The sequence below is a fragment of the Heloderma suspectum genome, chromosome 12 (genome assembly GCF_057233095.1).
Source record: "Heloderma suspectum isolate Gila_16-S chromosome 12, 16-S_ref, whole genome shotgun sequence".
NCBI classification, from domain to species: Eukaryota; Metazoa; Chordata; class Lepidosauria; order Squamata; family Helodermatidae; genus Heloderma; species Heloderma suspectum.
Window position 1 is genome coordinate 5,404,578 of NC_139469.1, and position 12,282 is coordinate 5,416,859.

General features: G+C 46.7%; 1 protein-coding gene across 2 annotated transcripts in view; it reads right to left on the reverse strand.

The window, feature by feature from the left end:
• MPRIP (myosin phosphatase Rho interacting protein) overlaps positions 1-12,282 on the reverse strand; it is a 164,241-nt gene that overhangs the window by 69,555 nt on the left and 82,404 nt on the right. For both annotated transcript variants that reach the window (XM_084818180.1, XM_084818179.1), the window contains exon 5: positions 5,769-5,853. In XM_084818180.1, the coding sequence (XP_084674306.1) occupies positions 5,769-5,853 (85 nt within the window). The remainder of the gene's footprint in view (positions 1-5,768; positions 5,854-12,282) is intronic.

The window sequence follows — 12,282 nt, forward strand, 5'->3', positions numbered from 1 at the left end:
CATCACATTTGCAGCGGTAAAATGTTGGTGTCGAAGCCAGCCAGCACTGTACCAGTACTGTATGACTGCAGGGCATGGTTAGAATCTGAAAAACGGGAAGGAGCCTGTACACGTGGCGCTCTGGTATTTCCAGGCTTGGGGGCACCTGCAGGACCTCAGTGCCCCACATCCCAGGCGGGAGCGGTGGCTATCCTCACGCTGGCCAGGGTCAGGCCACCACACTTCCCGAGTGGAAGACGTGGAAAAGATTTTCATGCCGTTAACAATCGTACCATTTTACACAAAGGGGCTTTTCTGAAAACTGTCCAACAACAACAAACGTCTGTGCCAAGATAGCTCCCATTCTGCATAGAAAAGAGCTAAATTATGCGACCCATATAAATTATGCAAATTTACTCTGCTTCTGTTAAGTCGGGAGGAAGGGCTAAGTGCAACTCCTACACAGTCGCCTTGCTGCCTCCAGAGTTTCCACCTGCCCACTGGACAAACGCTTTCATTCCCATCTCTGCAACCCTGAAGGCTAGAAACTTGAGGATCTCCACTTTCATTGAAACACACCACAAGGTGCTGAATTCTGGCCTTGTGAGAGGCACTTGCAGAATGGTGGGTCACGAACACAGCACCAAAAGGTGCAACCAAAGAACTTAAATTCTGCAGTCAACAGAATCGCAGGGCTGAATGGAGCCAAGCTCAGAATGCATGTCCATACCACCACCCCCTGCCCCCCAGCTGGTCCTGTCCCCTACCAACTTATTTCTTATTAGCCCACAAAGTGCAGAGGCATAAAAGAGAAGTCCTGCTGGATCAGGCCAGAGGTCCATCCAGCCCGGAATCGTGCTTGCTTCCCACAGTGGCCATCCAGATGCATCCAGAAACCTACAACCAACTCACGAAGGGAACACTTTGATCGTGGCTTGTTTGACTGTGCGAACCGGCCCACACACTCACTTCAACCAGGTGAGCAAACCTAGCATAGAGCCGTTTGCTAAACTCTTTCAGGAATGAATGCACTTTGCAGCAACATACGGTACACTGTCATTCACTCGGCTGTTTATACAAAGTTCGACTGCTGCCTCTCAAGTCCAGAGGACGACACCTTGTGTAGCTAGACTGAATGGCGTGACTGGCTCGGGATGCTGCCGCCATACCAAAGGGCTTCACCGTTCTCACGCCCATGTTATTATTATTATATTATTATTATTATATTTATTTATACCCTGCCTTTTTCCCAATACTGGGACTCAAGGCGGCCTTACAACTTTAAAACTGCTACAATTAAAACCTATAAATAGAAATATAAATACAACTGTATAGAAGTTAAAAATATAATTAAATATAATTAAATTATGTTGCTGCAAACAAATAAAAATGGTGCCTTGCAAGGCTGATGTCGCAAGGAGGACGACACCTTGTGTAGCTAGACTGAATGGCGTGACTGGCTCGGGATGCTGCCGCCATACCAAAGGGCTTCACCGTTCTCACGCCCATGTTATTATTATTATATTATTATTATTATATTTATTTATACCCTGCCTTTTTCCCAATACTGGGACTCAAGGCGGCCTTACAACTTTAAAACTGCTACAATTAAAACCTATAAATAGAAATATAAATACAACTGTATAGAAGTTAAAAATATAATTAAATATAATTAAATTATGTTGCTGCAAACAAATAAAAATGGTGCCTTGCAAGGCTGATGTCGCAAAGGGAGATGAGGTGGCAGCAACCCCAAATGGGATCTTCACAAGTGGAAAATGGAAGGCGCAAATCTGTGCTCCAATCCACGGAGAAGGGAGGTGTCGCAAAATGGAGTTTGTACATCTCTGCGGGGATGTGGAAGGAGGAAATTCACTCAAGTCCCTCCTTTGCGCATTACCTCAGAAGACAAAAAAAGAGCTGTGCAACTTGTCAAATGGACCATTTGGCCACACCTGACTTCAGGTAAAATTCCCACCGCTTTGTTGGATGATATCGATGACCACATGAGCACAGGATAGTTTTAGTCATTTATAGACAGGGGGTGGGGGGACTCTCCCCTAGGTCCAAACCCAACGACCTAGACAACCGCCCCACTTTTGACTACATCCTTCAATGCATTCTGGGGCCGTATGCTCTCCCTCTGGAAGAGCGAAGACCCAAGAGCTCGCAAGCAGGAGAACAGCAGCACAGAGTCGGGAAGAGTTACACAGCAGAAAATCACCTCCCACCCTGGCAAGCTGTTCCTTTTTTGGAAGCAGAACCCATCCTCAAAAAATAATTCCTAGGCACTTAACATGCCTGTCCTATCGCCTGTCACCCACCAGAAGCATCTAGACAGGGCATGCTCCCCCCGCCCCCCCCGGTTCTACTCCAGGAACCACCTCCAGAGACTTCCTGGTTGGGAAGAGACCAGCACACACTTCTCCTCGCCTTGCATCTTTCCCCCAGATCCTACTTACCTTATTTGGTGCTCAGGACCTCAGATCCTGTCATGTTTCCAAGAAGTTGCCACGGCAACAAAGCGTAATCCACAAAAATGATATTATTCGGCCAGCATTCCCCCCCCCCCCGTTTTCCTTTCTGCTTCCAAAAACTACACACACCAGAAAAAAGAAAGTGGGGGTGAGGAACAGCATTGGGGGCTGGGTTTACGCTGTGCAAGGTTTCCTTGCTGCTGCTCTCCTCTGTGGCCTCAGCAGAGCATAACTACCCAGGATGCTCCAAGGGCCCCAATCAAGGGGGAAAGGGACCAGCTCTCTGGATCGGTCCTTTTGGGACACACACACACATATATCTGGCTAAGGACTCCGGAAAACAAATGCAGCACGCAGGAAGAAAATAGTACCATATTCACCATGGACTCCACCATAGCCCTTTTGGTAAATAAGAGGACAATCTTATGCAAGTTTAGACAGAAAAAAGTCCTACAACTCCCAGTGTGGCTGGGGCATGCTGGGAGTTGTAGGACTTTTTCTGCCTAAACATGCATAAGATTGTGCCCTAAATCAGCTAAGCTTTGACTGATGGGGGCTAGTCTGAGATGAACAGGGCTACATGTATTATGGCACTCAGTACTAGTACTAAATTTAGTACCATATGAAGAATCCCGAGGCTCTTCGTTTCCTTTAAACAACCACCCCCCTCTCTCGCCCTTATAATTTCAAAGTTATTTGAGCAATCCCTCCGAGCTGGAGTGTGTGTGTGCACGCACGCAGAGAAGGGTTCCCAGGGCTTTGCACAGCTCCTAGCTACTGTGTCCTATCAGCTGATGGGCAGCAACAAAATGCTTAAATTGAGAGGCAGTGCGGTGTAGTGGTTAGAGTGTTGTAGTGGGACTTGGGAGATCTGGGTGCTAGTCCTCACCTGGCCATGAAGCTCACTGGGCAACTTTGGGCCAGTGTCTAACTCTCAGCCTCACCTACCTTGCAGTGTGGTTGTGAGAATAGAATGGAAAGGAGAACGACCATGTAAGCCACCATGGGTTCATGCAAGTGGAAAAAAAGGCGGGATATAAATAGTCGTAATAAGCATCATCATCTCACAATTTAATAATAATCTCAGTCCATAATCCCACAAAAAAGCTGTAGCTTTCCTTGACAGAGGTTCATGGGGATGTAGGGAACGGCATTATATCCAGTTAGACTCTTGGTCGAAATTCAGCTTTCCTTGACAGAGAATTTTGCACAGCGTCCCCATGTCCAAGGGTGGCCCCTGAGCAACTTTCCAGACCCAGTCAAATAGATCCTGGTGTTTCGGGATCCCTACGGCATGGGAGCACCTTGAGAGAGCAACGTCAGTTGGGAGGACAGCCATGAAACGCAGACCGCTCTGACTTTCCGAGGCCTGTGGCATCTCCTTCCCCACACTCAGAACATGGAAGGGTGGCCTTCGGATGGGGAAGGCTGCTCCCGAAGGTCACTGTCCTTTTCTTTTGAAGGTTACAGAGGTGGGATGGAGGTAAGAAAGGGGCAAAAGGGATGGCAGCACTGTGCATTGGCATTTGCTCCTTGCAAGCTTCTTTGCTCCCAACTTTAAGGCCAACGGGATATGTTATATTGTGGTTTTAATGCTTTTAGATTTTATATTGTTTTACTGTGTGCTTTTTGGTTTTAATTTTTGTGAACCGCCCAGAGAGCTTCGGCTATTGGGCGGCATAGAAATGAAATAAATAAAATAATAAATAATAAATAAACAGGAAGGGAAAACCCCACAAGAAATGCCAGAAAAGCCAAGGGCAAAGGGGTAGAAAAAAAGATGTTTATTTTTATGTATTTGTTTACAACATCTGTATACCAGTCCACATCCAGACAGATTCCGGAGCAGTGAACAATATAAAATAAAAACTAAAGTTAAAATAATTCCTAATTTTTAAAAAGAAACCTAGTTCTAATAAAACCATCGCCAGTCATTCAAGGAAGGCTTCCTGAAATAACAATGTTTTCAGGAGGCGCTGGAAGCAACACAAGGGTGGTGCATGCCTGACTTCCAAAGGAAGGGGGCCACCACACTGAAGGCTCTTCTCCTGGTAGACTCCACTCGGTCCATGTGGAACCACCAGGAGCAGAGGAGACTGGGGGTTATGAAGCAAATGATATCCATTTCATTCTAATGAATTACCCTGACGAAAGACCTGAGGGTCCGAAACACGTCGGAGTTCTTTTATTGTATTAAACATCCTTTTTTCTACCCTCTTGCCCTTGGCTTTTCTGGCATCCCAACTTTAAGGGCCAGATACCAAGCTACAGTAGCCACACTGAAGCCACTCATGAAATCACTCCATTTAATGGCTGCTATGTGAATTGTTCGGAGGTTCACCGTGCAGGTTTAAGCCAAACCATGGCAAGGGAAGATTCACTGCTAAATGGCAAAATGTGCATTATCTATGCTGTGAACATTGGCACTGAACATTGCCTCTGCCAGGCAACCCCCAAAGCCAGGAACCTCCTGGGCAACCCCACCTCTATGCAACTGACCAGGCACTGAAGGGATAATCCAACCTAGCAACAGAAGCCAAGCCTTGGTCCCAATAGCAGCAGCTATTTTGGCAGCATCACGGGCTGGATTTCTGACCCTGCACGGTTCTCCCCTGCAGCTTCCATGTGGGAGACTTTAACAGGAAAGAATGAGTCACAGTTCTACACCAGTTTTGAGGTTTTTTTTGTTTTTTGTTACCATTTATAGTCAAAAGAGAAATAAATTGTCACCGGATCCCCAGAGAACACAGTCCAGTCTCCTAAAAATCTGCAAACCAACTCAACCGTAGCTGTGGCCTCTTACTCTCGGAGTTATGTCCAGGGGCCACATCACATAGGAAAACCTGAGCAACTTTTGCCCCACTGGAGAGGCTTGTAATGGCCAAGGATCTCTCTCTGCTTGCAACTGTGAAAAAGGGACTGCAAATTTCCACTTGGAAATTTAGAAGGTGTGTTTCTGTACAACTCTCTCTTTGTATGTATGTGGGTGCCAGCTTTTGTATACCCCCCCAACATATACTCTGTGACCCAGATCTTTCAAACCTTTTTCTGCAGATTTGTATATTCCACAATCCTGCACATTCATAAAGCACAGAATATGGTTCTAGGTGCTCCCTACAAGTCTCAGCTTTCTCTGTGTGTGTGTTTTAAGTTTCTAGCCCCCATGGGTGCAAAGATAAACTTGAAAGGGTGTGGGCAACATAGCTACAAACAAGCTGCGAAAAGCTTTTTGCTCTAGTTTGAGAGACAAGAGTTCTGATGACAGGCCCAGATCATGCTAATCACATGCAGGGTTCATCCCCCAAGAATTACCTGTGGAGTGGGAGGCTCCACTTTCCTCTTCTTCTTTTGATTCTGCTTGTTCGTCCTTGGATAGATAACCAACATTTCCAGCCACCTGAAAGCGAGAGAGAAGAGCGCCACAAGTTAAGAAACATGTCGAGTGGAGCAGCAGGAGACAGCAACAGGAAAAGGCCCAAGCCAGACAAAACTGGCTGCAGTCCCCCTTCCCTGAAGCAGGCTGGCTGGCTGGCTGGCTGGCTGGCTGCCTGCCTGCCTCAGAGCCTCTTTCCAGAGGGAGTGCTGGACGCGCCAGCTCAGCACCGGGGTGTTCCGCACGTGAAGATTCACAGTTTTCTGGGCAAGGGATGCACAGCGAAGGCAGGTGATTCGAGAAGCAGCACAGAGAAAACTTTTGCCTGGACTCCGTGGTCAAATCACACACCATTTATACTGCACACATCTGGACAGCCTGGGGAGACGCCACAGTCAGTACAATGGCAGAGTACATGCCTTGCTCCAGGCTCCAAGTGTCTCCAGTGAAAAGAAGGGAAGACCCTCTGCCTGGGGTCTTGGAGCCAGTGCCAGCACAGTAGACAACATCAGGCTCCAAGGACCACCGGAGCTGTAGGCAGGGCTGCCCTTAAAGACAGTTTGGAGACAGTTTGGAGCTCTATGTAGGACAGTTCAGAGACAGGTTGGAGTTCTGTGTAGGGCTGCCCTTAAAGACATTCTCCGTGATCTACACTGGCTGCCTATTCGCTTCTGAGCTGACCTCAAGGTACTGGTGTTGACTTATAAGGCCCTAATTGGTTTGGGCCCAAATACTCATTGGAGCGCCTCTCCCAGTATGTACCTTCCCAGCTTTAGAAATATTTGGGAGGGGGCCCTCCTCACGGTCCCACCCACAGGCATTGCCCAGGGAACAGTGACCCTGGGGAGGGCTGTGCCACTTCCTGACTTCCTACCAGGCAACTTCAGTAGCTTTGTCTTGACAGTTACTTAAAAGGCACCTCTCCATCCAGGCCTTTGGGCCATTCTGGTGAGACCTTCAAGTCTTCTGTCCGCTGAACACTCTTTGGTATGTATTATCTCTCTGCTGGTTTAATAGTAAATTTTTATTAGAATTTGTGTTTTGCTTTGCTACTTTTTATTTTTAAACCGCTCTGTGATTTGTTATGAAGAGCAGTAAGTGTAATGAATAAAAACATAAAAATAAAAAGAGAGCTTCATATATGCTGAGTCGTCCTCTGCTAGCCAGATACAGCTTTGCAGCAGAAGTGCCTCATATATAAATCCACAAAAGTTACTAGTCCACATTAATTGCGACTTGCTCACCCAAATGTGCTTACATCAATTGTCATTTCTGGTACAGACTCAAGGAGCCAGTTTTCATAACACTTCCCTGGAGGCAATGTTGACTGCACTAGGACTTGGCAATATGAACTGGGGCAAAGGGCCATGGAGAGGAACTAAGAAAATATGCACCACCCTATCTGCTGAACTGCAGTTTGTCTTCAAACCCAATTCTGGTGTTATTTTCTTGTAAGAGTGTTAGCAGCCCCGTGTCTACAAAAATATTTAAAAGGTAAAACAAAACATAAAAACACGTTCTGGAGAACGGACTTTGAGAACTCTGTGCTACAACAAGCTAAGCTACTCTGAGCTTCCTAAATGAAGAGGAGTTAAAACGAATATTTTTTAAAAAAACAGAAGACTAAGGCTTTGGGGTATATCTTGCCTTTGCACATCTAAAGGCTAGCATCCATTCATGGTGTCTGTACCCACAGCTTTAGCCATGACCGGTTTCATAATTCTCTTATGTAGCATGTAACAAGATGCCCTTTCAGATGCCTCCAGCCTGGTCCCAGGGCATGGTGTGAAGGCACACGAGGCAGCCCCCTTGCTGAAGCTAAGCAGGTCTGGGTCTGGTCAGTGCTTGGAGGGAGACCCGCTGGGAACCACATGTAGCCACCTTGAGTTCCACAATGGAAGAAAGGTGGGATACAAATGTAATAAAAATACATACATACACAGATGTGAGGACATAGTTAGTTACTGCAACGACCAGGTTCAAACGACACACAGCAGCTCATCATGGGTTATTTAAAACAAGCCATGGGTTATGCAAGGGTTGTTTAACCCTTGCATAACCCACACTCGCCGGGTTCACATAACACAACAGCCCCCGAGTGGGAATTGCATATTCAAAATGGCGGCCGCACACATCCCGCCCTGGGAAGCCGCTGTCAGTCAGTGTAGAGAATACTGAGCTCAACAGACCAAGAGTCTAACTGGGTATAATGTACTTCTCTACATCCCCATGAACCTCGTCATACATTGAGGCCTTTTTCGGAGGCCCGTCTCCAGGTGTCCTCAAAGGCCGGGAAGGTCACAACCAATAATCAATTTCTTGATTCATGGTGCCCTTGTTCTGGACCACTTTCCCCAGGGAGGCTTGGCTTGGCCTAGCCACAACTCTTCTGTCCTTCCGGTGACAGGAAAAGGCCTTGTTACATTCCCAGGGCCTTTTTCAAATATTGTTTGAGCTGGTTTTGCTTCTGCTTCTGCCGTGTTTTCATTGTTCTGTTGTTTAAATATGTTGGTTTTTATAACGTACTTGGCTGTTGTACTATTATTCACAAAGCGCTCTGGGAGCTGACAGACACGATATGTTTATGTGTATATAGAGATAAAACAAAACTAACTGGATGCAACCCATCTAATATAGGGCACAAGAAACAAGTCATTGCACAGTTCCCACACATTTCACAGGGGTGTGTGCGGGAAAACTTCCCACTAGATTGGGCCCCATGGGTCATGTTGGTTCAGGTCACGCCCGCCACCCTGTTCCCTGTGCCATATATAATAAATGCTCATATCTTATTCAAAAACTAGTTCTCCTTCAAATTCTCAAAGGATGGAACCCTATCCTAATAGACCTGGGGTGGGCAACTTCAGGAGGTCCAGGGGCCATTTTTGCCCCCTGGTCGTCCCCCCCGCACCAGTGGGGCGGACCTCCCCACAATCCTTGCAGCGCGCGCACACACACACACACACACAAATGGCATCCAGACCAGCTACAGAGTACCAAAAGGGTAAAAAGAGAATCAAATGGCTGCTCTGGATGCCTTAACATTTCTTTTTAACAATCTGGGGTGGGGGTTCACATTGCCCACCTCGGCAACAGACAATACATGGTTGTAATTCTCCCAATAACAGAGTGTTCATTTCCCCATAAAGTTTTGTATGATTCACCAATATTGCATTCACATTGTTTGCCACATTCTCCTTATCTATTCGTCTTTAGGCGGCAACGCCAGCTTCTTCCAATCCTGTCCAGTTCATATGTGTGGGGAGCAGTTAAGAGATCCTCAACCAGTTTCTGACATTTCTTCTTTTCTGGGCTGAATATATATACAGGTCCACAGCCTCGAACTGCGCCCCAGAACTGCCATCTCACCTTGCTTCATGGGGGGATGCAGAATCCCCATTAAGACAAGTTGTGGTAGGGCCTTCTCAGGGGTGGCACCAAGACTGTGAAACTCCCTCCCCTTGGAGACCCACAGGCTTTTAGCATTCAGATATTCATTGAAAACTGGGCTCTTTTCCAGCAAGCCTTTGGTTCTTATGTTTTTACCATTTGCTGCTGTGCCACACTTTTTTAAACATCTGCTGCTCTGGATTTGGTTTTTATCAGCTGCCATCTGAAAACTCCCTTGTTTTTATGATAATTTGTCATGGCTGGTTTTTAAGGCACCAGGGATGTCCAGAGACAGAAAACCAGGGCAAAAATAAAATCAAAATCGAGCTCATGTCAGCGTTTCAGTTCTACTCCCAGTTTCCCCTTGATCTACTCCTCAAACCCTCCTCGTCCAAAGAGCCAGAAGAGAATGCCAGTGCCAGATGAGCAGTGAAACGTTCCTGCCCCCGCTAGAAATGGATGCTTTCATTTCGCCTCCCAAGCAGGGTCACGCCGTCAGCAGCTTCTCATCTGCCTTCCAACACACACAGCCCACATCGTCAGAGTTTGGGTGGCGTCAGTGTTTCCACTGCTAAGCAGCTACTTTTCAGGAGTTTATGAAACATGGCCATAAAAATGAAATCCCATCTCTCGCTCTCTCCCCAGCTCCCCCAAGCTGTCAGTTGGCACACGCAAGGATCTCCGCTTCTCAAGAGACAGCAAGAACAGCAAATAAAAAACACCCAGAATTCCCACAGCGTCCCCACAGCCAGCAGCCACAAACCCAAGACAGACAGATGTCCTTTTGCCAAATGGGAAGCCATTCCAACCTCAAAAAAGAAAAAAGATCTCAGGACATCAGGGAATTGGAGCAGCAAAGACAGATGCCTGCTCTCAGAGCCTGTGCTGCTGGAAATTAATGGATCAGATTGGGACCTACCTCCTGGCTTGATGGACTGACAGTTCCACCACTCTGACATGTTTGTTCCAGCCGCCACAGATTAAGGAGGCAGCTGCTACCCTTACTCCCAAGAAGTCCTCATGGGTCCTCACCACTGACTGGGGCTGATGCAAGTTGGGAGCCCAACATCATCTGAATGTTCCTCACCTCTGCCTTAGTAGCTTCTCCCTTAGCAAGTGCCTGTACCTCATGATTTTCTGCTAAGTTGGCGGCCGGGGGGGGGGGGGGGGAGATTGCTGCAGTGACCTCTGGCTGCATTGCACAATTTGGGCAACTGCAGCCCCACGATGCTCAGGAACATCTTGAGTTACTCAGAGCTGGCCAATGCAAATACATTTCTCCACACGCATGTGGATCCACATGAACTAGGTGGTACTCTCCTGGTTAGCACCCCCCCCCCCGGCCATTGTGTGAGGTGGGGAAAACATTTCTTCGACCCCAGAAGCAGTTGCTAGTACAGCCAGCTTAGCACTAAACTGCTTTTTCACATAACTGCGCACCCACGGATAGGACTGAGCAGCAAAATTCTAAGAGCACAGATCTGCGCAAATCTCATCTTAGCTACACCCTCATCAGAAGGCCTTAAGCAAGTCACAATTTTTCTCATCCTCCGTTCCTAGTCTTGAACATGGGGGTTCCAATGCTGATTAATCTTTCAGGGTCGCTGTGCACGGATTACAGAACCTGAAAGTGCACTGAATGCCATCAGAAGCACTCTATACATGCCTAAGAACTTAGTATTTATGTAGTATCTGTTCTAACTTTACACACGTCTCAGAAACCCTTATAGCTCAGAAACCCTGAAATCTCAGGGGTGCACAAAAACAAAAGGGTCTTAATTGTCTCATGCAGTTCAAAATACACTTCGGGGTACTTAAAAAGAATGTTAATGTGTTTTCTTAACTGGCCCTGAAGAAGTGAATTTTGAAACACATTGGGCCAATAATATCTTTATTATTATAAAGTGAGGTTCTTTTCAGGGGTGGTACCTTGGTTGTAGAATGCCTTTCCCAGAGAGGCTCGCCTAATGCCTACGTCGTGATCTTTTTGGCAGTAGGTGAAGACCTTTTTTTATGCTCCCAGGCATGTTAGTTCTTGTTTTAAATCTGTTGTTTTATTTTTAAGATCTTTACACTGATGCTGGTTTTTACTTTGTCGTTTTAAACTTTCAGAAGTTTCAAATTATGTTTTACTGTGTTGTTGTATTTTATGGTTTTAACTGTTATGAATCGCCCAGCTTTGGCTATTGGGTGGTATAGAAATGTCTTAAAATAAATAAACAAACACACACACACTCTCTTGGGGTAAGACTTAAATCATTTGTTTAGGGAGCCCACCACTACAAGGCATGGTGAGAACCGCTAGCTTAGATGGTTTTAAAAGGGAATTAGACAAGTTCACGGAGGAAGAGGAGGTGAAGAAGGCCAGTGACTAAATGGAAACTCCATGTTCAGAGGCAATACACCTGTGAATACCAATTGCAGAGGAGGGCACTTGTCTTCAAGCCGAGATGGACGAGATGGACCTTTGGTCCGATTCAGCAGGACTTTTCTTATGTCTTCCTTCGCCAGCCTGGGTCCCGTCAGATGTTTTGGCCACTAGTCATGCTGGCTGGGGCTGATGAGAATGGTCAGCCAAAACATCTGGAGGGACTCAGGCTAAGGTAGGCGGCCTTATCTTCACAGACTTCCTGGCTCAGAACTAATTGTCTTAACTGCCACGCTGTACAAGACCTTAACTGCAGAATTCGAGGCTCTGTGAGACTGCAACATGCCAGCACCAGCTCCATGGTACTAATGACTTTTTAATCATTTAAAAGCAGCCCGTAAAGGGAGGACACAAAGGCTCTGGCTGTGGCGGAGCTGCTGTGCAGGTTCCGCGACAGGGAAATTCTCACAGCTATGGAGAGGAGGCAGCCATTTCTTCCCAAGGTCACATAACCAGCCAATTTCTTCCCATTAACCCCAGTTGCGAAGGATTCGGGTTTCGCCATAACAATACGGGTCCTGCCACTATTTCCATATATATTTAAACACTTCCAACTTTTCTTTAGGCAACCAGTGTCATGATTAGGCAATCAGCATGAGAACAATCCTCCGAGGCGTCGGTGGGATGGGGGCACT